This window comes from Spermophilus citellus, assembly GCF_964194105.1.
Source record: "Spermophilus citellus genome assembly, chromosome: 18".
NCBI classification, from domain to species: domain Eukaryota; kingdom Metazoa; phylum Chordata; class Mammalia; order Rodentia; family Sciuridae; genus Spermophilus; species Spermophilus citellus.
This window is the reverse complement of record NC_138200.1, coordinates 9,735,452-9,760,711: the sequence shown is the minus strand read 5'-3', so window position 1 is coordinate 9,760,711 and position 25,260 is coordinate 9,735,452. Positions and strand designations below refer to the sequence as shown.

Genomic DNA, 25,260 nt, shown 5'->3' with positions numbered 1-25,260 from the left:
CAGCTGGACAAGGTCCTCCTAGATCCTCTGAAACACCCCCCCCCATTGTAGCACTAGGCACTGTCCCTTGCAATGCAGTAAATATAAAAAGTACTTAAGTCTGTTTCAGTCCCTCAGCCAAATACTGTGCTCATGTGATCTTATAAAACCTCCTCTAATCCTGTGTGATGGGCACCATTACTAGCCCCACTGGACCCCATCAAATGGGTTCAGAGAGGGTGATCACTTGCCCAAGGTCACACAGCCTTAACTGTGTGAATCCAGCCTGAGCTGGATTAGGGCAGAGCACCCCCCCCCCAAAAAAAAAAAAAAAAAGACAGAAAAGAAAAACTCAGGAACACACAAGGCTGGCTCTGGTACCTACAGTAGAGCAGAAATTAAGAGCACAGGAATTTGATGAGATGGGTTTAAATCCTGCCTGTCTCTTCTTCTCAGTGTGACCTTGCCTAAGTAGGTTGATCCCTGCAAACCACCATGAGTAAAATGAAGATGACGTTAGCACCTACCTTCTAGGGTGACTGCTGGTGGTGGTGGGAAAGGTGGGCCAGATGATGGGACAAGAGGTTTGGGTGGGATAGATTACGCTTCCAAGTGGGGAACGACAGCAGAGCCTTAAAGGACGTGGTGCCCCCGTTTGCGTGGAGGCCCTGGGTTTGGAAAAGCTGCACAGAAGATAAAACGTGCAGGGCTCCGAGGGGGCGGGACCCGGAGAGTTTGCCTGAGGCTGGACAGTTGAGGGTCTCCAGGGTCTTCTCCTGGGGCCCCCCGGGGGAGCGAGGGAAGGCTGAGGGGTGTGGTCCAGTCTTACAGAGATTTAGGAGGACCCCCGCGGCCATACGGAGGGTAAAGTGGAGGGTGGGGAGAGGAAGCGACCACCGACGGGCGACGTCACCACCAAGATTCAGCAGGATCTGGGGAGCTGAATACACAGAAGGGAACGAACACAGTGCGACAAACGAGGCTCCTTGGGGCTCGGGGTGTCCTCAGTTAACAATCAGAACCCCCGAGCCGCGAGGTTGGGACTTTGGGAAGCACCCATTTTCCGGAGGGGTCACTGAGGCACTAGGAAGGGTGAGGGGCCGGGGGCAGATTTGTTCAAGGTCACACAAAAATTGGCGGTGGCTGGACGCCCGGGTCTGGCTCCGTGGCCTAGAATGGCAGCCCCGCCTGCCACCTGCTTCTGCCACCCACCCGTCAACCCGAAAGGACGGCGGGGTCCTTAAGACCCAAGAAACTTTGGCGGCCCCGGAACACGGTAACCTTGGGAGCAGGGGCCACGCCAGGCCTTTTTTCCCCGCGCGCCCCTTTCGCTTTCCTCATTGGCTCATCCTACAAGGGGCGCTGTCTGGGGACCCTCTGGTCACCTTGTCCTCCGCGCGCTCTGTGGCGAGGGGGATCCTGCGCAGGCGCGCCAAGGGCGCCTTCGGGGCCCGCGCTTTACGACACTTGTGCGGCAGCGGCAGCGGTCACTCGGCGCTCCTTCGCGACGGTTCGGCCGGGCGCCGCTAGCGGCCGTTGCCAGGGTGGGGGTCGCTTTGCGGCATGGCGATGGCGGAGGGCGAGCGGACTGAGTGTGCTGAGCCCGCCCGGGATGAGCCCCCGGCTGATGGCGCCCTGAAGCGGGCAGAGGAGCTCAAGACGCAGGCCAACGACTACTTCAAAGGTGCGCCCGGCCCGGACGCGGCGAGGGAGGGTGGACAGCGGCCCAGACCGGGGGTGCCAGGCCCGCGCGGAACCATGGCAACGCGGAGCGGCAGCCTGGGCGCGGGGCAGGCACTACCAAGTGACCCGGCGCGGGGAGGCCCGGGGTGGCGCTACCAAGGGGCGACAGAGGGGGCTCCGGGGAGAAGGGCTGCTACCCGGCGGTGGCTGCCGAGCGGGCTCTACTGAACGGGGAGACTGGGGCGGGCGCTACCGGGCGTGGAGCGGAAGGGGGACCAGGATGTGGGCGCCACCAAAAGCCAGACCTGGAAAGAGGTGCTACCTGGTGGTGAGGCCTGATGAGGGCGCTACCAGCCAGTGACATGTGGCTGGGCAGTGATGGCGCTGCCAGGGGGGAGGCTTGGGGTGGATACCACCAAGTGTGGGGGAAGCCCAAAAAATAAGGGAATTGTGGGGGTCGGGGATGAGGTCATGAGACTGGGGGGGGGGCAAAAAGCAGGAGGTTTGAGGTGATCCGAGGAAAAGGGACAAGGAGGGAGGCCTTGGGAGAAGAGGTGAAGGAAGCGCTGAGAATAACATGACTTAAGATCTTGGGCAAGACTGAGACGTCGGGGCACGTGTTCATTCATTAATTTGATAGATGTTTATTGAGCACCTGTTAGGTGCTCTGGACACCGCAAGGCCCTTAGGATATAACAGCTAATGAGACACATGTGGCCTTGCCCTGAGCTTGTAATTTAGCAGGAGTATCACATTGAGTAATTTTCTTTCAAAAGAAAACCAACAAGGTGACGAAGTAGAAAATAAAAGTTGGAGGTGTCTTTAGATAGGGTGGACAGGAAGTGCATTATAGAGAAGGAGGTGTTTGAGCTGAAAAGCAGAAAGAGAATGGGAGAGGAGTATTCTGATTAGGTGGAGCAGCATGTGCCAAGGTCCTGGGGTAGGAAATGAAAGAAGGCTGGCATGATTGGAGCTTTAGCACATTGCAGGGAGAATAATACAAGATGAGGTTAGGTTGGGGCCAGATGGTGCAGGGTGTCAGAAGTCATTGCAAAGACTTGTCTGGTTTTTACTCAGCTGTCCAAGAAGAAATGGAGTAGGTAACATGGGCCAGTCAGGACTGGAGAAAAATTTAGGCGTGATCAGCTGTGGTTGGAAATGCCCTAGGAACGGATGAGGTCATCTAAGAATAGCACCTAGAGAAGACCTAGAATGGAGCACTGAGGAACTCTAATATTTAGAACGGAAGGAGGGTGTTGAGGGGTAGTTAATGAGGGAGAGGGAAGCCATGAAAGGTATTGTGAAGCAAGTGCTTCTAGAAGGGGAGGCAGGTGCCTTGGGCCAGGGACTGCCCAGGGAGGCCCCAAGCACTGACCACTAGATCTGGCTCCATGGGTGTTGCTGGGGGATGGTGTGGAGGCCAGCCGAGGTGGCCCAGAAGAGTGGGTGGGAAGCAGGAAGTAGGGACAGCAGGTGTGGCCAGTGTTTTGAGTACTTGGTTCTGTAGGGGAGGGTGGCAGGAGGGGCATGTGGGCAGGGCGTCTGCTGCTTCAGGTGCAGTCCCAGAGAGACACAGGATTGCTTCTGCTGGAGAGCGGGAGGCTCACACCTGCAACGCGCTGGAGAAGATGGTGGGATGGGAAGGATCTAGAGCCCGGCGTAGAGTGGGCCTCCATGCAGTGGGAAGAGAAACCAATTCAAAGTGTGGGGAAGTTTCATCAGTGGGGGGAGCAGGGCTGGTGAAGGATGAGGCTAAGCCTTGGAGGCTGGGTTGGAGAGTGTGGCCATTATCCTGAGGTGGCAGGGAGCCATGGAAGGTTTTAGGAGAGGAGCAGCCTGGTCTGATTAGCGCTGGAAGAAGATCCCCGGCTGCTGTGCAGACCGGGTGCAAAGGCAAGACTGGAGGTAGGAAAGGAGGCTGGAAAGGTGGGAAGGTAAGATGTGGTGGAGCCTCTGACCAGGATGGAAGCACGGAAACTGACTCAGGAGGTGCTTCAGAGAGGAAAGGAGAGTGGCCACCTGAGAGAGTGGGGAGGGTGCTTTAGGCAGAAAGAACCAGGTGGGAGCCGAGTGTGGTGGCCTTGCCTGTATGTATCCCAGCCCAGCAACTCAGGAGGCTGAGGCAGGAGGATTGCAAATTCAAAGCCAGCCTCAGCAACTCAGGCCTTAAGCAACTTAGTGAGACCTGGTCTCAAAATAAAAAAGGGCTGGGGATGTGGCTCAGTGGTTAAGCACCCGGGTTCAATCCCTGGTACCACACAAAAAGAAAGAAAAAAGAAACAGATGGCAAAGACCCAAAGGTGAGCAGAGCCTGGCACTGGGGAAGAGAGCGGGCTGTCAGGAGGGTGGGAGGAGTTCGGCGAGGCTGCTGGGAGCAGGTCGTGCAGGCGCACAGGGAGGGGCTCGACTTTGAGCTGAGGGCTCCAAGGACCATGGAAGGTTTTGAGCAGAGAGGACAGCAGACTTGTGCTTTAGAAAGACCCTCTAGGGCTGAACACAGTGGCACGTACCTGTGATCTCAGCTACTCAGGAGGCTGAGGCAGGAGGATCACAAGCGCAAGGCCAGCCTGGGCAACTTAGTGAGTGAGATCTTGTCTCCATAAAAGAAGGGTGGCCTGAGGCTGGGATGTGGCTCAGTGGAGGAACCTTTGCTTAGCGCGTGCAAGGCTCTGGGTTCAATTCTAAGTACCAAAAAAAGAAAATAGGGAAAGAAAGATCCCTCTGGAGGGCAAGACTGGAGGCTGGGAGGCCAGGGGAGAGGCTGCCAGGAACCTGGGCAGAGGGGCACCGGGGCCTGGGCGGGCAGGAGGGAATGGGGGTGGGTGTGGAAGATGCTCAGGAGACTGACTGGACAGAATGAAGAGCCTACGGGGCTCTGGGGCTCCTGGCCTGAGGTGTCCAGGACGAGGCCCAGTCACCACCTGGGTGAGGGCTGGAAGCTGTGCTCACCCCTCCCTGGGGCTCTAGAGGAGCAGCAAGAGTCTGACTGCTGTGGGGCAAGGTAAGAATTCTGGGAAAGAGTAGGCCATGGCAGGGGCTTCTTGGCCCCCAGGACCTGGGCAGGCAGCCAGAAGTGGCTGGCACGGAGCTGCCGCCGAGCGCCACCCCTCCTGGCCGGGCCTCTTGCTGCCTGGCAGGTGGTGGCAGGCACAGAGCCCCAGGCTCGGGGGGCTGTGGGAATACAATAAAAGATAATTACTGCTCACTTTAATTGAGCCCTGCGGTGGCCAGGTACACTCGCAGACCTGGGGGGCGGGGTGGAGTAGGTGGCTGCAGCCCTGTTTGTTCTCTAGAGGAAGCCGGGCTCGGAAGCAGAACTGCCTGCCAAGGTCAGAGCGTGGGCACTGCCCCGGATATCCCCTTCCTCGCCACGTGCCTGGTGCTCACGTCCAGAGGCACCGGGCCCAGCAGAGAGGAGGGCCTGGGGGGTCTTAGGGACTCAGGATGTCCCTGTCCACCCGCCCCCATGGCTGTTCCTCTGTGAGCTTGGTCTCACTCCAGAGATCCTGGGGGCAGAGCCTGGTCCCTGCTCATTCTGAGTCCAGGGGAGGTGCTCTGTAAGTGGGGCTGGGGGAGCGCATTCCCCCTAAGGCGTGCTCCTGGCCTGAGAGGTGGAGAGGAAGGCGGCACCGAGGGTGGGGCTAGGCTGCCTGAGCTCAGACCTTCCTCTGTGACGCTGGGTGAGTGACTTGACCTTGCTGGGCCTCCACTTCCTCCTCGCTCCCTGGGGCCGTCTGAGGAGGGGGTGCACTGGTGCTTCTGAGGCAAGACTGGGTGGGTACAGAAGGCAGCCGCTCACTATGGACCCCTCCCCGCCCCTGTCCCTCTTGGGCACTTCGTGCAGTGGCTCTGGGCTGCTGCCACTCTTCCTGGTCTCACAGAACTCAGCCCCGTGGCTCTTGAATTTCAGGTGAACAGACGGGCTCGGGGAGGGGACCGCTTGTCCTGGTCTTGTGCTGCGGGCCTGCTCAAGATCTCGGGTGCCACTCTCTGCCACTTAGTTCTCCCAGCCTGCCCAGAGCACTGGCCAGCTGGGCTCGGCCTTCCAGGGAGGCCTGTGGGAGCCGGTGCTGGTTCTGCCCTCCTAAGGCTCATGGTGCTGCCCTCACCTGACAGTGACAACCAGGTGGGCAGGGCTGGGGCAGCCCAGGAGGGCACCTAACCAGACTGCAGGTCAAGTAGGGCTTCCCCAAGGAGGGACACTGGAGCCATTTGAAAGGTTTCCAGAAGGATGGTCACCTTGCTGCTGGCTGTGTCCCTAGGAACCGGCTCCTCCCTGCTCTCGTTTCGGTCTCTGTCACTCTCCGTCTCTTTCCTTCTGTCCTTCATCTTCCCTGGGCCACTCGCTCCTGATCCCCAGGGCTCAGCTGTGGCGTCCCCTCAGAGTGCCTGAACGCTGAACACTCTGGGTCCTCGCTGATGGGGACCAGAGCTTTCTCTCCCCTGGACTGTGATTCAGGGAGGCCAGGGCTAGGGGGCTCCTGTGTCCCGATTCAGGGCCAGAGCTCAAGAAGTAAGGGAGACGGCCCTCACAGGGCCCACCCCAGGGAGACTGGCTCTGTCGGGTGAGTGGTCTGGCGAGCAGAGGTGGGGTGAGTGGTAGGAGAGGACTCAGGATGCTCGGCCAGTAAAGGTGGAGCCAGGGATCCGGCACAGGCCACCTGCCTTGTCCCCGCCACTCCTGCCCCACTCCTGCCCCGGGCCCTGAGGTGGGAGTGGAAGCATTTGGGGCTTGGCCTGCTTCAGTCGGGCTCCGCCCTGTATGGCATCAGGGTCCCCATCCAGGCAGGCCCGGCTCCAGGCCTTGGTTCTCCTGTGCCTTATGTGGGCAGGTGGGAGGAGTCAAGCCGGGCTCTGCAGGTACAGACAGGCACTTGACCTTGAGCAAGACCTCTGTGGCTTGTGTGTAGAGTGAGCGCCAGATGGTATTTGTGCCATGGAGACACGAGGATTTTGCAGATCAGGATGTAAAGTGCAGGGCACAGCTGTGGCTCATTTAAATAAAATCTGACCTTTTGCCCTTGACTGGATGTCACACCCTGTCCACTCCATACTTAGAACATCAATATGCAGACCTCACTGTGGGGGCATCTGTCCCATCTTCCTTCTCTCCTCACCTGTCTCCCCAGCCCGCTCTGCCTCCACCACCCCAGCCTCCTCGCCCTCAGACGGGGGGGGGGCCTGTCCTGCCTGGGGCCTTTGCACCCACTTTTCCTTCTGTTAGGAGCCCCCCTCCTCCAGGCTGGTGTCTCTGTCCTCGGGGTCCCCTTCTCCTGGAGGCCTGGGTCGTCTCCTTCCCTATATTTATCTCCTCTTCCCTCCTTGGCCCTCTGGGGAGCTGGGCCACCCATGGGCTCTGGCAGACTCGCTTTGCTGGTTGGGGTTGACCTTGGATCACCCCCTCCTGACTGTGGCAAGGACTCGGGGAGGTCCTCCTGAGGTCCCGAAGGAAGTAGTGTCCAGCCTGGGCTTTGGGAGGGTGAGTGTGTGGGATTTGGGTGCTGGAGATGGTGGCTGGAGGGGATATTTCAAGTTCCACTGTGGACCTGGGTTTCCCCATCTGTGTACAAGGAGACTCGGCCAGCACTGGGCCAGTGCCTGTCCCCCCGGTGGCAGCCCGGCCTCACGTCTCCTCTCTCCACAGCCAAGGACTACGAGAACGCCATCAAGTTCTACAGCCAGGCCATCGAGCTGAACCCCAGCAATGCCATCTACTACGGCAACCGCAGCCTGGCCTACCTGCGCACCGAGTGCTACGGCTATGCGCTGGGCGACGCCACGCGGGCCATCGAGATCGACAAGAAGTACATCAAGGGCTACTACCGCCGGGCCGCCAGCAATATGGCACTGGGCAAGTTCCGGGCTGCCCTCCGTGACTACGAGACGGTGAGCCGGGCCTTGGGGCATGGGCCAGCTCCCGGCATCTGGGCCAGGTAGATAGTGGGGCCGGAAGTGCAGGGAGTGAGCGGCCATTCCCGCCTCGCTCGGCACTCCCCAGCAGGTGCCCACAAGGCCCCCTGGCCAGGAGCGTACTGTGGGGTCCCAACCCTGCCGTCACTTGCTTTGTGACCCTGGACAAGTCACCTGCCCCTCTTCCTTGCTTTCCATGTCTGGGGACTGAGGAGAGCAGCAGGCTGCTGTAGGGAATTGATGAGTTTCTGCTCCTTGGCACCTAGAACATGCTGGGGTCACGTAGTAATTAGCCCCTGTGAGTATGCGGCTGGTTCTGCTGGTCAGCACAGCACAGCCTCTGGGGCAGCTCAGGGCTCAGGCCAGATGGACAACCCCATCGCCCACTGAGTAGTGCAGAAGGTAACTTCAGGTGTGGATCGGTACCTTGAGAAGTGGAGGCCACCATGCCATTGAGGGACAGCACACAGGGATGTGTCGCCCCGTGGTGAGGAAGGACCTAAAGCAGGGCAGGATTCCTCATCCTCCCTGCCCCACTGGGGGGACACCAGTGGGGACCCCCTGAGCGCACACCTTCTGACAGGTGTGTGCTGCCCCTTCATGAGAACCAGCTGGCTGTGTGGCCGGGCAGCCCCCGGGGAAGCTGGCTCACCTTCACTGTGAGTGAGGAGCCTGCAGCCCAGAGCACGAGTCATTCGCCCAGCAGTCCCCGGCTGGTAAGGGACAGAGCTGGGATCTGAGCCTAGAGTGGCCCTAAGACCATGTCTCTGTTTCAAAGAACTGGCTCCCTGAGAGAGGGGTGCGTGCTGTGCTCTGGGGACAGTGCTTGGGCACATGGCATGGCTCTGAGTGTTGGGGATTCCCCCACCCGCCACACATCAATGCACTGTCACTCGGGTCCACCCAGCACCTTCTGTGGTGTGCGAAGGGCAGCAGGGGCACGGAGGGGCACGTCGGCAGCTGGAGGCAGCCAGGGCAGATGGCAGCCTGGCTGTGGTCAGGGTGGACAGCCAGCAGGTGAGACCTTGCACCAAGCTGAGGCCAGGGGCACTGTCAGGGTGGGGGCGAAGGCTAGAAGTGGGTCTGGAGTGACCCCAGGAGAGTGGGGGAAAGGGCGGCACAGCCGTGTCCCTATAAGCCATTACCTGGCCAAGCCACTCCCTTGTTGTCCTTGGTGCCCTAATCTGAAAAATGGTGACAGGAGGAGTGACTGCCTCCTGGGCGCTGTGGGGCTCTGGTGAAGTCTTGTGAGTAAAGGTCACTGGGGCTGGTGGCTCAGTAATGAGTAACCACAGGCGTCAGGGTTGGGGGGCAGGGCCCAGCAGGGAGGAGGGGCCTAGAGGACGCTGGGCGCAGAGGTTGAGAGGATGGCCAGGGCAGGTCGAGGGCACTCTTGGGTCTGGGAAAAGGGTTTCCCCATGTTCTGCATCCCAGTCACATGAGTCTGAGCGCCTGTCCTCTGGGGCCTGCTGCTGCCTGCAGGATGTCAGCCCTGTTGCCTCCTGATGCTGGGGCACAAGGCCAGCTCCTGTCCCCCTGCTCTACCCCTGTCCTCCAGGGGGCATCCTGTGGCAGGTGCAGGTTCACAGAGGACTCACCCAGGCCCGTCTTCTTCTTAGATCAGGAGCTGCTATGGAGGCCAAGCCAAGGCCTGGCCTTGGTTGGAGCAAAAGGGCTGCCCTCTGCCTCTACCTCCTCGCCTGCCTGCCCTTGATGGGCCAGCACTGCTGTGAGATCCTCCTGCAGGGTCACTCAGCAGGATCCTGGCCCACAGTCCACCAGTGGAACTGTACATGGGCGCAAAGTCTGGTGAATGGTTTGAGGTCAGCATTTTGGTCTTCATCGTGTGGAAAAGGAAAAGTTCATCTTGTTTTGTGTACAAATATATTTTACTTAAACAAATACAAATGTAAAATAGCACCTGTTTCTTACTGGGGGTCTTAGACAGGAGTCTGAAGGTCGCCTCTGCAGAGCTTGGAGGCATGGGCTCTGTGGTCAGGGTGCCAGGTTCATGGCCAGCTCAGATGGAGACAAGCTTGTGCTCCAGGTACCTTGACATGCTCCAGCCCAAACACGTGCAGCACCCAGGGCTTCCCGTGGGGATATTAGGAGCCTGTGTTACTTTTTTGTTTTTGTTTTTATTTTTGTTTTTGGTGGTACTGGGGATTGGACCCAGGGGTGCTCTGCCACTGAGCTATATCCCTGGCCCCTATTACTTTATTTTGAGACAGGGCCTCACTAAGTTGCCCAGGCTGACCTTGAACTTACAGTCCTCCTGCCTCAGCTTCCCGAGTAGCAGCTATTACGGGTGCACACCACCACACTTGACCGAAGACATTACTTAAAGACAGCTTGCTTATTGGGGAGCGTCACAGATTCCCATGTGGTTGGGAGAAGTCACACAGAAATCCTGGTTTCCCCCAGGGGCATCTGGCACAACCAGGTAGCATCAGAAGGCTGACTTCGGTACAACTCAGACACCACTGTTTATTTTTTTAGCCAGGTCTCACTCTGCCACCCAGGGGGCCTTGCCCTTGGTGCTCAGGCAGTCCTCGCACCTCAGCCTCCTGTGGCACAGCCACTGGGCCTGGCTTCAGATAATCCTCTTTAAAGAGGTATCCAGCACTGAGCTCTGGCCCAGCAGGCCCTTTTCACCTGGAACAAAGGACCTTCCCCAGGAGCAGGAGTTTGGCAGGTCCCTTATCTGTCCTGGTCAGCCACCCAGGGTGTTGCAGCAGCAGCAGGCCCTCAGGTTGCACGCTTGCTTGCTGCTGGGCTCAGGGAAGCACTTGGCAGTAAATTCTCACACCAACGCTCCCTGGGGTGCTGGCACCACCCCGCTGCCTAGAAGTGAGGGAGGCTCAAGAGGTGGGGCCAGCCTCCCACCAGACCCAGGAGGCCTGGCCTAGAGCCTGCCACTATGCCACGCGGCCTCCCTGGGGTGCGCAGGATGCCCTGAGAGCAGGAGGAATAGGAGCCAAGTAACCCTGACCAGGGCAGGGAGGAGCGCTGGCGGGGGAAAGCACTGCCCGCGTGCGCATGCGTGGTGGAAATCGAGAGCCTAGGCTTTGGCCCAGGTTGACCTGGAAGAAGACAGAGTCCTAGATTCGCAGGTCGGTGACTTCGCCACTCCAGGCCTCAGTTTCCTCATCTGTCAAATGAGGATTCTGCTGGCCACCCATAGAGCTAGAGCTGCAGGGGAGATAAAGTGAGCGGGCTCCTGCTCGGGGCAGCATCTCCCAGTCCCGCCTGGTGGCTGTTGCTGGGGCTGCTGTTGCTTCTGCTCCCCTTGTTCTCCCTGTGCCGTCATTTCCTGTCTCTGCGGTCCTCCTGGCCTGCAGGTGCCTGTGGGCAGCAGACTGGCTCAGAAGAAATGCTTAATTGACCATTCTTCCATTGGGGGATGCAGCCACAGCCCACCTGTCCCCAGTCAGTGGCAGGTGGCCTTCTTGGAAGAGAGGAAGGTGGCACTGGAGCTAGGAAGGAGCTGGGGGAGATGGAGTGTCTGGCAGGGGCCTCCCGAACAAAGTCCTGCTGCTAGGGTGGGGCTGGCACATTTGGAGACTCGCGTGGTCTGCCGCCTAGTACTGGGCAAGCAGAGAGTGGGGGGCAGGATGGGCCCCGAGGGCCAGGCCAAGTAGCATGTAGATTCCCAGCCCCTCCCATGAAGACTGCAGGGGTGTTGGTGCCGGGGCCTCCCCTGCCTGGCTGCACAACCGCACCCCAGGTGGAACTGCCTGGCAGGAGTCCCAGCCTGGGCCTGCCTGGACAGGTGGCATAGGCTGCCACCTCCCTGGTGCTGCCTGCCCTCCTGGTCGACACCTCCACCCCAGGGTGCACCAGCCTCACCACCCTGCTTCCTTCCCCGCGGGCAGTAGCGGGTCTTTTCTGAGTTTTCTGACTCACCACTGGGGAGCCCCTACCCCTTGGGGGCCAGGACTGGCCCTCAGTGCTCTGTCCCCTGCCCAGGATTTGTGGGGGGTCCTGTTCCTGGAGAGGCCATGGGGCATGTGTGCACCGGGTCAGGCAGGTGCACACAGGTAAAATAGCTACAGGTTAACTAACTGAGATGCAGAGGTGAGGTCTGTTGCCCAAGGTCACAGCAGGTGGTAGGGCCAGGAGCTGAGTCTGGTGCTGTCCGCTCTTGAGCTTGGAGGACCCGGGTCTGTAGGAAGTAGGATAGAAGGTTGGGGGCAGGGACTAGCTCCTTTAACGGGGAACTTCCTGTGTCCCAAAGTCTGTGTCCAGTGCTTACTGGGTCTGATCTTGCTGAGTTGGTCAGCAGCCATGCCAGGGGGGCTGTGAAGAGCCGTGGGCGCTGGCTGACATGGCATCCCGCACCCTCACCACCGCACCTGCTTCCCATGTGCCCCTCGCTCCACTCTCATGGTGGCCCTGGGCGGTACAGCAGAGGGCAGGCTCACCAGAGCTGCCTCCGCTCTTAGCCGGCAGAACCGACTTGCACCCGGATGGCCCCAGCCTCATGTCTCTTCAGCACAGGAAGCTGCAGGAAACCAGTGGTCAGGGTTCTCCCGAGAAGCCCAAGTCCATTCGAAGCAGCCTGGGCACCTAGCAAGGCCCTGAGCAGCTCCGCGAGACCTGTCGCAAAACACAACATAAAAAGAGCTGGGATGTGGCTCAGTGGCCGAGCACCTCTGGGTTCCGTCCCTGGTACCAAAAAAAAAAAGCTTGAGGTCCAAGTCCCAGGCCTGGGTTCCTTGCTCATCCCGTCCAGCAGCCCTGGCCGCAGAGCTCCCATTTCTTAGAGGGGGAAGCTCAGACCTAACCGGGTGTCCAGGTCTCCAGCGTGGCACGGCAGAGGTGTTCACACTGTTCCGTGACTGAGCCACCGCTCTCCTCCTAGGCGCCCTCTTGCTTGGCATCACAGTGGTGGTAGCAGCGCGCGAGCTGCACAGACAGCCCTCTGGCCTGTGCCAGCTCCCTTCAGGAGCCTGCAGCGGAGCCCGTGGTCCTCACATGCACACTGTTTCTTATTGGTTGGGTTGTTGGGGTTTTGTGTGTGGTTTTGGTACTGGGATTGAACCCAGAAGCGCTTAACCACTGAGCCACATCCCCAGCCCTTTTTATTTTTTTATTTTGGGATAGGGCTTTGCTGAGTTGCCGAGGCTGGACTTGAACTTGTGATCCTCCCGCTTCAGCTGCCCGAGCCATGCTGCCACACCTGGAGTTAGGGCTGAGCTCCGTCAGGAGCACCAGTGTGGGCCCTGTGTGGGCAGCTCTCGTGCTCAGGGCCGGGATGCAGATGCCCAGGGAGACGCACCCACCAGCGCAGGGGACCCTGGGTGGTCTCACTGCAGCATTTACAGAGCCCAGGTTAGGGTAGACGAGGGCAGCTACAGTGTCCACTCCTCCTCCCGAGTGCTGACGCTGCTCTCCCCCCTCCTGCCCTCACTCCGCCCAGGTGGTGAAGGTGAAACCCCATGACAAAGATGCCAAGATGAAGTACCAGGAGTGCAACAAGATCGTGAAGCAGAAGGCCTTCGAGCGAGCCATCGCAGGGGACGAGCACAAGCGCTCCGTAGTGGACTCGTTGGACATCGAGAGCATGAGTGAGTCGGGCCGGTGCCCACCCTCCCTGCCCAGAGCATTCTGCGTCCAGGCACACGGGGCGGGGTGGGCAGGGGAGCCAGCCGGCCGGCCTCTGTGCACCATCAGGAGCGTGGCGTTGACGTGTCGGTTCCACCACAGGTGTTCACCCATGGGCTCCCCTATCTTTTCTCCCTGTCATCTTCCAACCTTGAAATTAAATTTAGGACCTCTCAGAATTTTCCTTTATCGTGGTCCATCAAGTGCCCTTCCCGCCATCCGTCTCCATTCAAATAGGCTGAGGCGGGACCTGAGGGCCAGTTAAGCAGTGGACCTGCCTCCCGGTTCGCCCCAGTTTTGCCAGAGGGAGTGGAGGCCCAGCCCACCCCAGCAGGCCTTGGGACTTCTCCCCTGAGGTCAGACACCTGGGTGCTGGACGCACCTCGACTGGGAGTCCTCCCGGCTGCTGGCGCTCAGCGCTGCAGCCCCGAGCCGGCCAGCACTCCTCGCGGGAGGAAGGAAGGGCCACGATGAACAGCCCCGTCCTTTCCTAGTGTGTGCCCCTCGGGGTGAGAGCTGCACAGTCACTCCTGGGTCCCCTCCCCTGCGCCCCAGATGCACCAGGAACACAGGAGAATCCAGGGGACACTCCTTCGGGCCTCAACTGAGAGTGAGTGCACACTCACGAAGGCGCAGGCCCAGCCCTCGTGCCTCTGTCTCCCTTCCTTCAATTTAGACAACTGACCCTCCGCTTCCCCTCCACCGCTCTGACAAACGAGGCCCCTGAGGAGGGTGTCTCCGCCGACTGCTGGACATGTCCGGCTCTGGGTGTGGAGAAGGGGGGGTGGGCTTTCCGCTGTGTAGGGCTCCCTGGGCACTTGCAGAGCCCAGTCCAGAAGCCGTGTCTGGGCCTCTTGGAACCCATTGGTGGCCCCAGGGCCAGCAGCATCAGTCTGACTAGCCAGCTGTGTGCAGGGCTCCCCTGGGACCTGGCTCGTGGCCATCTGTTGCTGGTGGCCACACAGCTCTCCGTGGCAGTTTCCACTGAGAGGGTCAAAGCAACGCGTCTAGACTCCTCCTCTGCACCCCGCAGCCACCCGGCGCCCATACCCCCCGCCCGGCTCATCACCCCAGCACAGGAAGAAGTCCCAAGTCCCAGTGGGCATCGCCTGTCCCACTGTACAGCACCCCTCAGCTTCCGTGTGGTCGTGTTCCCGTCGGGCATCCTTTACCAGGCCGCGCTCCGCTCTCCTCCTGCCTGAGCCCTGCCTCTTTGGGGTGTCATGGAGGTTCATCATGGGCTCTTAGGTTCTTGGACCCACATTCCTTTTGTTGCCCTCAGTAGTCGAGAGTTGGTAGGAAGGAAAGGGGCATATTTGAGGGCCTGTGCCCTGGGAAGACGGGGGCAGACGAGACGGTTTTAGGGAAGTCTACACCGGAGGGAGGAGGGGAGGCTCCTCCTCCCTCGGGGGTCTCTGGTCCTTTCTTGTTCTCTTCTTCCTTTTGTGGGAAGCACATCTCGGCTGGCCTTGTCCTCGGGAGCTGGTTCCTCAGTCCTCAGACATGTCGCTTTTTAACCTCACGCCGTCTCTGAGCTTCATTGAGCCCAGGAGAAAAGACTGAGGGGCAGCATGGCACGTTCTGGTGTCATCTGAGGTCACCAGATGTTCTGGACTCCGTAAATCTAAAGAAAGATTCCTTCACGTCAACATCTTAGTCGTTTAGGTGCCATTTTTCTTAGAATTTAGAAGGCTGGGCAAAGGGCAGGGACCCAGCCCTGCGAAGGACAACTTCCAGAGGAGCAGCCTGGTACTGTCGGGAACAGGGCACAAGCGCTGTGGAGGCTCCGTGGATTTCAGGGTTGCATGCTAACCCTAAAACCCAGGAACACCGGCATGTCACAGCCTCACGGGAACCTTCTCGCTCCGCGCCTCCGCCTGTGTACAGCCACATCTGCCCCATCCCTGGAGCAGGCCCCTGCCCACCCTGCTGTAGGTGAGGCCCCTGACTGGTCCCCTTGTTCACGCAGCCATCGAGGATGAGTATAGCGGGCCCAAGCTTGAGGACGGCAAAGTGACAATCACCTTCATGAAGGAGCTCATGCAGTGGTACAAGGACCAGAAGAAACTGCACAGGAAATGCGCCTACCAGGTAACACGCTTGCATGTGCGCATACACGGGGACCCCAGGCTAGCCTCCCAGCACCACCAGCCCTGAGCACTCTCAGTTAGAGGGCAGTGAGGAGGAAAAGGAGGAGGAGGAGATGGCAGCTGCCGGAGTCTGAGGTCTGGTGTTGCAGCGGCTTGCGGGGGGGGGGGGGGGGGGGGTCCACAGGGTCCAAAGTGCGAGCGCTACAGCTGGGCGCTGGGAAGGGGCCTGTGGGAGGGAGATGACTGGCCGTGGGATGAGAGAGGAAGCCCGTGGTCAGCAGTGGCCTCAGGTAGGAGTTGTTGTCTTGGAAGTGGGCCGTCACGGTGACGACTGGCTGGGCACAACATCCCCTCCTGTGGTATGGGGAACTTCCCGAGGACCTCGCTCTGGTTATGAGGCTGCAGGAGAAGATCAGAGGATCTTTGGTTTGAGGGCTGCTACACAGGCCTTCCAGTTTCCTTTAGCCCAAAGGACAGAATGACAGTAATTTAGTTTAAGATCTTGGTTGGCTTTATTTCTGACTCTAGAGTCAGACAGCACCGTATTCCATAAACCAGGTGAGTGAGCCAAGGCAAGGAGGCTCTGGGGGCGCAGAGGCTGGAGGAAGCAGAAAAGAACACACAGCAGATGGGTCACTCCAGGTCACTGTCCTCGCAAGATGGGGACAAAATAAAGATAACTGGTTGGTTGACAAGGGAGAACTGCAGGTGGCTTTGTGTGAGGAACCAAGTCTGTGAGGAGGTCAGATAAAGAGTGGAGTGCGGGCACAGTGATGTGGAGCATCAGCAGGAGGGACACCATTTTGATTTTTGGCCTGGCCTGTTGTGACCTCTTGTAGAAGCTTAATTCAGAACAGTGGCCTTGGGGCTGCAATTGTGGCTCAGTGGTAGAGCGCTTGCCTAGCATGTGTGAGCACTGGGTTCAATCCCCAGCACCAAATAAAAATAAATAAACAAACAAACAAATGCATAAATAAATAAAGCTGTTGTGTCCATCTGTAGATAAAAAAAATTAAAAAAAACAGTGGCCTCCCGTCTTCCTTTTTAATTGTTGCAATTGTAGGTGGACACAGTGCACTCATTTACTGCCACAGCCCCGCCCGCCTGTCATCTTTATGACTAGTCCAGAGAGCTCCGCGTGTGTCCGTGCCGTTTAAGGCTGGAGTTCTGGACACCAGCAGAGGCCGAGTAAAGGCACCACAGAGACCGAGGTAGATAGATTTCCCTCAAAATGGCCTTGCGTGCGTTCTGCGTCAGGCTGCAGGAGCGTGGGCTGTGGGCCTGGGCTGCAGTCCCGCGGCCTTGGTTGGAGTCAGCTTTTAGTTCTCAGAGTGACTTTGGAGCTGTCCCTTCAGCAGGGCTTGGGGCCTTCCCCCTGGAGAAACCCCCGGGGTGGCCTTTGTGCTGTTGGCACCTGGGGCTCTGGAGCAGGCACAGCATTAGCGCTGAGGTTGCTGGGGCATTTTTCCTCGGGACTCGAGGGTCTTTGCCGCAGGCCCCCTCCTGCCCCGCCTTCTGGAGGCCCTGGAGAGCTGGTGGTGGGGCAAGGGCAGTCTGCCACGGCCGCCCCCTGGGCGCTCACCTGTTAGAGCAGCCCACTCACAGCCAGGGGTGTCCACTGGCTTCCCCACGCTCAGCCTGGGCAGGTGCTGCCCTCGGCCTCCGGTGAGAGTGGCAGTGTTCGGCCGTCTGGGTTCTGACCAGAGGTGGCCACCTCCTACCTTTGTTGACACTCTTCTCCCAGCGCTTTGCTCTGGGATGGCAGGCCTGCGGGCAGTGGAGGAGCGGGCCCTGGCGCCTATGCCCCTCCCCTGCAGCGCTGGGGCTCTCTCCTTGCGTGTCCGTGTGCACTGTTTTCTTTTCTTCCCCCCAAACCATTGGAGAATAAGTTCCCCCTGCATCTCCTAAAACCAGGGGAGTCCTCTGCGCGACTGCAGTGCAGCTGTCCCACCTGTTGATGTGACAGTGGTGACCAGTACTGGTGTCCTCAGGCTGGCCTGAAAATCTGGAAAGAGATACATGATATTGTCCAGGTCATCTCGGTCCGTGAACAGCAGTACCACCTACGTTTCCAGATATGTCATTTCCCCGGTTTTTCTCTAAAACATCATTTTTAAGCTGTTTTTTGAAACTCCAGCATCCATTGGAAGCTTGAATGCTGCATATGACCTGCCAGGATGGGCACCTCTGCCCCAGCCGGTCCCACTCACAGTCTGCCTTGCCTTTCAGATTCTGGTACAGGTCAAAGAGGTCCTCTCCAAGCTGAGCACACTCGTGGAGACCACGCTTAAAGAGGTGCGTGTTGAGCCAGGTGTGGTGGCGCATGCCGTAATCCTAGCCATGTGGGAGGCTGAGGCAGGAGGATGGCAAGTTCGAGGCCAGCCTGGGCAACTTATCAAGACTCTCTCAATAAAAGAGTGGGGGCCGGGGGTGTGGCTTGGTGTTAGAGAGAGGGGTGCCTGAGGGGCAGTGGGCGAAGAGGCCAGTAGGGGGCGGTGGCCCCCTGGCTGGGAGGGGCTGCTGAGCTCAGGAACTCACAGATCCACCTGGCACGGTCTGCCCTTCCCTCTGTCCCTGACACCACCCTGTCTGTCTTCCCGCATGTCCCTCTCCTGGCCTCTTGGTCTCTGTCCGTCCTCTTCATTGCTGTGTGCTGTCCCTGTCTCTTGCTTGGATCTTCTTGGTCTGCCATGATCTCTCGCCCCTCCCCTCACCTCTGCCTCCTCCCCACGTCTCTCTCTGGGCCCCTCCCTCTCCGGTGGCCTCTTTTCTTCCAGACAGAGAAGATTACAGTGTGCGGGGACACTCACGGCCAGTTCTATGACCTCCTCAACATATTTGAGCTCAACGGCTTACCCTCAGAGACCAACCCCTACGTATCCTTCTCAGCACAGCCTGTCTGTCCCATCCCCACCCGACCGTGTGAGGGAGAGGACCCCGCCAGGGAGAGCCTGGCCACGGGAGAAGGGCAGGGCCAGTCTGCCTGTGCCCTGTCGCCCCGGCCTGCGGCCCCCTCTCCTGAGCCCCTGCTTTCTTCATCTGCTCTAAGATTGCAGGCAGACTGTTCCTGTATCCCCCCCCCCCCCCGCCTCCTGGCCTGGTCATTTACATCTGTGTGACTAAGGCAGTCGCTCTACCTCTTGGTGCCTCAATTTCCTCGGTGTGTGACATGGGGACAGGAGGGCCCACCTCTCAGGAGGTGCTGAGACCTGGCCCACCCCACTCTACACGTTTTTGACATCGTGATATTTGCTTGATAAGTAACCAGGGGATGGGACCCTGGGCCTGTGTGTGGCTGGGCATGAGTCCCATGCCATCCCTCTTGTGGTTTCAGGCCTGCTTTGTGGGGACAGCTGAAGCGAGATGAGCACCCGGGGCCTCCTGCCATCGGCCTCGGTGTGGTCCTAGAGCCTCAGGCCAGAGCCACATAGTGCAGGTCCCCACCCCCTGTGCCACCTCCTTGGGAGGTGTTGACGGGGCCCGGGGTGAGCAGACTCGGGGTGCAGCCCACCTTCTGCCCGTCATGTTTTCCTTAGCAGGGCAGATATTTAATGGCGACTTCGTGGACCGTGGCTCCTTCTCAGTTGAAGTGATTCTCACCCTTTTCGGCTTTAAGCTCCTCTACCCAGATCACTTTCACCTACTTCGAGGTGAGCTTGGAGGTGCCGGGCCTGCAGGCACTGTGGTCTAGGCTGTCCCACCTGAGCTTTAAGGTCAGGGTCATGGTTGGCCGCTGTTCATTCTGTGAATTCACCCAGAAAGTGCGCAGGACCACCTGGTGAAGCCCAATTAGCTGTGCGCTGCCCCAGGCTGGCGCCACACTGAGGGCAGCACTGTACCTGAGCAGCCCAGGTGTGTGCAGTGTGACTGTCTCCAGCAGGTGGCTGTCAGAGGCCCTGTTTATAATTTGCACAGACACGAAAGGGCTTCCTGCATGACACTAACCAAGGTGTCCGGCTGGTTCTGGTCATCACTCTGGACGGGGCAGGCTGCTCCTGGAGGCTTCCTCCCTCCGGCCCCTCCTCAGCCCCAGCCCCTGAGACGCCCCCTAGAGGGGCCAGAGGCCTCCAGAGAAGAGGGCCAGGATCTGGGCAGGAGGCAGGGGATCACTATTGGTATTACCCCCAAAGAGGAATCACATATAACTTTTTTTTAAATGAAAACCAAAAAAATGATGAGACAGAGTTGGTGTGTCTCAGAGAAGGGAGCTGGTGAGGTCCCTGGCAGGGATGTCACCGTTCAGCCCAGGCCATTGGCACCGCCTCCAGTGTCAGCACAGTGCATGTGTTGATCTCTGGGGCCTGGTAGGCCATTGGCAAGTTCCCAGCCCATATGTTCCCTGAAGTGTCCCAGAACCACTGTGCTGACTCCTCAGAGCTTTGGGGAGCAAAATGCTGCCCCCAGAGGGCTCCAGGGATATACTGCAGGAGATGCACAAGAGCTACTGGCAAATTACATCAAGGAGCATCCAAGTGGGAAAGGGAGTGGAGAGCTGGGATGGCTGGAGGGCTGGTTTATTCAGGGTGCCCCCACTGAGGATGTACAGCTTGACCAAGGATCCGAAAGAGGAGAGAGCCAGGAATTGGGGAGAGAGTAGCAGAAGCTATGTGTTCAAAGGTCCTGGGGCAGAGGGAGCTGTTCTGGTTTGTCCCAGATTCAGGCAGGAGGCAGTCTGAGCAGGAACCCTGGGAGAGGGAGGTGGATGGAGCTCATGGCTTCCAAGAGGACTCTGTTTGGGACCAATGTGGGTCTCCCAACCTCTACATGGAGCACAAATGGAGGATCAGGTGGGGAGGCAGTGGAACCTGGCGGGGGTTATGTCAGGTTCAGGCTATTGAGGTAGAGCCCAGAGTGTGTGCCAGAGGTGACGGGGAGGGCCCAAAGGGCTATAGGGTCTTGTCCGGAGCAGTAGAGGGCAGGGCTGAGAGGTGAGGAGCTTCACCCTGGACTGAGGAAGTCATGGGCGGGAGGCTCCCTGGGGGCTGTGAAGTTCAGGGGCCTCGAAGGACTGCTGGTTTTGGCTAGGTCGAGGGAGAGGCGGGGCTTCATGGGAGATGAGTGCCACTAAGGTGGCTGGGAGGGGCCAGGTGGGCTGGGCAAGCCCCTTCAGTGGAGCTCGTCAGGCTGCAGGACAGCTGAGCCCTTTGCGGATGGGGCGGGGGTGGGTGAGAGGAGCGGGCGTGGTGAGGGCCTGGCTGGGGCAGCCGCCCCCAGCCTGGGAGGCCTGCCGTGGGGAGCCTGAGGTCCATGGGGCTGGGACAGCCCAGGCTATCCCATGGCCATAGAGCCCCAAGACTGGCCTGGTCCTGGTCACAGGTGCCTGTGGGCCCTTCTCAGCCTCCATTTGTCCCCCAGAAAATGGACTAGGAGCTGTGTCTGTATCCTGTTGGGTTCCTGTGAAGGGCTAGGGGCTGGCGTATGAATTGTCATCAGCTTGGGACCTGCTGGCCACCAGTGTGGAATCCTTCAGTCCCTCGGAGCACGCCAGGCAGAGGGTGCTGATGAGCCCAGAGGCTGAGGAGCTCTCTGTCCTCTGTCGCTGTCAGGCAACCACGAGACGGACAACATGAACCAGATCTATGGTTTTGAGGGTGAGGTGAAGGCCAAGTACACAGCCCAGATGTACGAGCTCTTCAGCGAGGTGTTCGAGTGGCTCCCGCTGGCCCAGTGCATCAACGGCAAAGTGCTGGTGAGGCTCCCCCCACGCGGCCGTGTCTGGGTGAAACGCATGGGGGGGCTGTCCCCTCACAGTCGCCACCTGCCCCTCCCCAGATCATGCATGGAGGCTTATTTAGTGAAGACGGCGTCACCCTAGACGATATCCGAAAGATCGAGCGGAATCGGCAGCCCCCGGACTCTGGTGAGTGGGGCCAGCGGGAGGCAGCGAGCACCCGGGCTGGGACCTGAGCTGCAGCTCGGGCTCCCGTGGCTCCCGTGGGCCTTCTGCTCTTGGCAAGGACAGCGAGACCAGGAGCCTGCGTTTCCTACCTGTGGCTTGAGTCAGGGCCCCTCACAGGGCCACGCTGGCCAGGGAGACACCCACAGTGCAGGGCGAGGATGCTGCGCCCTGGGCACACCTGTCACCACCATGATCCGACTCCTGGCCCCCCGAGGGAGGTGTTCCGGTGCCATTCAAGTCCTGGGGAGAGACCACAGAGGGCACGTGTCCTGGAGGACATGGATGGTGTTGGGTGGCCTCTCAGGAAGGTGACATTCCAGTTGATACCACAGGAAGAAGAGGTGTCTGCACAGAGGGGCCCAGGGCAGGGCAGATTGCAGCAGGAGTGGGATGGAGTGGTGGGTCCAGGGGTTGTTGGACATGAGCTTCCCGGCAGCGGGGAGCCACCAGGACTCGGAGCCGACGAGGGCCTGGTCTGAGTCGGGACATTGAATGCTCCGTCCGGCGTCGGGGCTCTAATGGATGAATGGGTTTGGGGAGGAGGCAAGGGGAGATCCTCAGGGACAACAGGCCAGCTTGGAAACCCAGTGGGCATGTCCTGAGCCCCAACCCCAGTTGTCCCCTGCCTGACCCCCACCCGGGCTGTGCTGTGGGGCAGGCACCTGGCTGGTGCAGCAGCACAGGCCTAAAACTGCTGGGCCGAGGTGGCCTGAGGGCCCCCCCAGGAGATGGACAGTCCCTGATGTTCCCTCCCTTCCCCACCAGGTCCTATGTGCGACCTGCTGTGGTCGGATCCACAACCTCAGGTGAGTCTCCAGGGCCAACAGACATGGGCTGTGGGCAGAGCGGGCGGGGCAGGCCAGGGGTCACCCTGACCTCTCGTGGCCCACCCCCAGAATGGGCGCTCGGTCAGCAAGCGGGGCGTGAGCTGCCAGTTCGGGCCTGACGTGACCAAGGCCTTCCTGGAGGAGAACCAGCTGGACTACATCATCCGCAGCCACGAGGTCAAGGCCGAGGGCTACGAAGTGGCACATGGTGGCCGCTGCGTCACCGTCTTCTCCGCCCCCAACTACTGGTGCGTCTCCACCCTCAGCCAGGGTTCTTCCCAGGCACAGGGTTTTGTCTGTTTTGGTTTTAACTTTTTGTGATGGGAGATTTCCCTGTAGGAAGGGTCGATAGAACACTGAACTGGGCCCCCGGGCCCCCACGATGTCCCCCCAGGACGTCCCCCAGGCTGCCCCACCTGGGCCATTTCAGAGCAAACCCGTCTCCCATTGTCACCCAGACATTTCTGAAAGAAAACCTTTCTCCTCTCCTTCCTTTACCAGTGAGCTCCTGCCTCCTCCTCTCCCTCCACTCCCCTCCCTCTTTTCTGTTGAAGTCCAGACACCTGCAGGGTGGCCTGTGCCCTAGCCTAGGCTGGAGGACATCCTGTAGTCTCCTGTGCGCATACCTCTGTCCCTCACACCTCCTGGTGGATCAGCTCCCAGCTATGTGGGGCTGGCTGTGCCCAGCCGGTGCCACCCCCGCCCACTCCCACTCCCCTCACCTGCACCCCCTCCTGCCTGCTCCTCTTTCTCCACCCCCTTCTTTCAGCCCCCAGCCCTGTCCCAACCACGGTAATCACTTACCTCCTGTCCCTGCAGCGACCAGATGGGGAACAAAGCCTCCTACATCCACCTCCGGGGTTCCGACCTGCGGCCCCAGTTCCACCAATTCACAGCAGTGGTGAGTCACCCCTCGAGCCTCTGCCCTTCCCCGGGCCTGGAGAGGGGGTAGTACACCTGGGCGCTCAGGGGTCCCCCGTGCTGACTGTCCCTCTGTCTCGGCTCCAGCCTCATCCCAACGTCAAGCCCATGGCCTACGCCAACACGCTGCTGCAGCTAGGAATGATGTGAGGGCGGGCAGCTGCACCGGGGCCTCCGCTCCACCAGCCCTGGGCAGGCGCAGAGCAGGCCCCGCCCCAGGGCATCGTTGGACCCCCTTTTACTTTGTAAAGTTTGTATTTATTCCCCTTTAGGTTTGCAGAGGGGGTGGGGAGCAGAGAAGGGCTGGCCAGAGGGTCTGCTCCCTGGGCAGAGGGAGGCGCTGGAGGAGCTGGGGCTGGGGGCAGCCTGGGCATTCTGGAGGAAGGCCGCTCGGGGTGGGGCGGGGCCAGGAGGCTTCCCGCCCCCCTCGTTTGCATGGCTCCTCCCCTGCTAAAGCAATAGGGCCCCGCCATAGGAAGACCCCCAGGAAGAGGGTCATCAGGGAAGCCTCGCCAGCACCCACTCCTGGTCGCCCCAGGGTGGGGCTAGGCTGGGGCCCACCCCCTCCCCCAGCTGTTTTATGTCTGTAATTAAATGTTAAAATAAAGTCATTATTGTAAGTCATCCTGTCTGGTGGAGCCACTGGCTGCCAGGGCTGTGTGACTGTGATCTGGAGGTGTGCCTGACCCCCGAAGCAGCCCAGTACAGTAGGCGCTTAAGAGAGGCTCCAGCCTGGGCCCAGCTGGAGATGCCCCTCCACACCTGTCCTGCAAGACACCTGGAGGGCAGAGTTCTGAGGGGGTCTTGACCCCCTGGTGACCTTCCAGACCCCATCCATCTCTGCCCTCTGCTGGCCATTGGTGTCAAGAGGCCCTTCTCTGACCCTGGCATACTTTGGTGTGGGCCTTGGGAAAGTGTTCCTGGCCAGCAGCTGCAGGCCACCTGTGCCCAGGGGAGAGGAGGAGGGCGAGGACAGGTGTGGGGTCAGCAGAGAAGCTGGCCTGCTCCCACGGGACTGGGTGTTGAATCCTGTTCCTGCAGGTCAGAGGGCCCCAGACCACTAGGGTTCAATAATGTGCCAGGAGGACCCACTAGGCTCAGAGAAGTCCGCTCAGGGTTGTCACCAGCAACAGGAAGGTGAGCACTGGGCGGGACCCAGGAGACCAGGCCAAGCTTCCAGCCCCCTCCCCTGGGGGGCACGTGTGGGACGCCCAGAGTGTGTTCTGGCAGAGGAAGCTCACTGTTCCCTGGTGCCCAACCTGGTCAGCAGGGTTGGTTGGTGACCATCCAGCCCACACAGCCAGCCTGGGTCTCAGGAGACTCGAGGGCCACAGCATAAATCACACCACTGGACATCATCTTACCAGAGAGGACATTCTAAGGCTCACAAGTGACCTCCCAGGACCCAGACTTTCCTCTGGACGATTCACTGCACATCTGCACAGCCGAGCACAAACTTCCTGGCCTTAAGAGAAAAAGAAGGTCATCGCTGTCTTTCCCAGCCTCACAGTGGGCTGGGCTTGACGGCAGTCCTCCCAGAGCTCATGGCATCTGTGGTCAGTGTGTCTGGGGTGCAGTCGCCTGAAAACAGGCATGACCCATGCAGACTGCCCCCTGCAGCCTCCAGCCTGCTGCCCCTCCCTCCCCAGATAGGGTGCCACCCTCAGGTCCTGGCCAAGGTTTCTTTCCAGGATGGAGGGTGGACTATGCTGGAGGTGTGCCTATCCTAGGCAAATCCATGGCACCCAACACTCTAGATAAACCCCTAAGAGCCCACAAGGACTGGAACAATTTGACCTTACCTTCCCACAAACCCTTCACTCCAGTTAAAGCTAAATTCTCCCCTCTTTCTCTCCCCCTCCCCCACCCCTCTCATTTTTATTTTGCAGCACTGGGGACTGAATCCAGGGATGCTCTACCACTGAGCCACATCCCCAGCCCCCCCCCTTTTTTTTTTTTTTTTTGAGTGGGAAGCTGGCCTCAAATTTTTGATCCTCCTGCCTTAGCCTCCCAAGTCCCAAGACTACAGGTGTGTACCAACACACCTGACTTGGATCTTATTTCTGTACATTCTTGTTCAAGCCAACAGCTTCCCACAATTTATTGTATTAAGTATTTTTCTCATCATAAAAAATAATAGATGCCAGGGCTGGGGATGTGGCTCAAGTGGTAGCGTGCTCGCCTAGCATGCGTGAGGTACTGGGGTGCAATTCTCAGCACCACATAAAAATAAAATAAAGATATTGTGTCCACCTAAAACTAAAAAAATAAATAAATTTAGAAAAAAAAATTAATAGATGCCCAGTAAAGACATCATTAAAAACAGAAAGACACTGGCCAGAGG

General features: G+C 59.3%; 1 protein-coding gene across 1 annotated transcript; it reads left to right on the top strand.

Annotated features, from left to right (window-relative positions):
• The first annotated feature begins 1,461 nt into the window (after positions 1-1,461).
• On the top strand, positions 1,462-23,540 carry PPP5C (protein phosphatase 5 catalytic subunit). The gene is made up of 13 exons (XM_081274160.1): positions 1,462-1,663; positions 7,307-7,548; positions 12,995-13,142; positions 15,149-15,270; positions 17,499-17,564; positions 18,047-18,145; positions 18,814-18,919; positions 20,816-20,958; positions 21,042-21,129; positions 21,934-21,974; positions 22,065-22,243; positions 22,815-22,896; positions 23,004-23,540. The coding sequence occupies exons 1-13, from the start codon at positions 1,543-1,545 to the stop codon at positions 23,064-23,066; spliced, it is 1,500 nt and encodes a 499-aa protein (XP_081130286.1). The 5' UTR covers positions 1,462-1,542; the 3' UTR covers positions 23,067-23,540.
• The last annotated feature ends 1,720 nt before the right edge of the window (positions 23,541-25,260 follow it).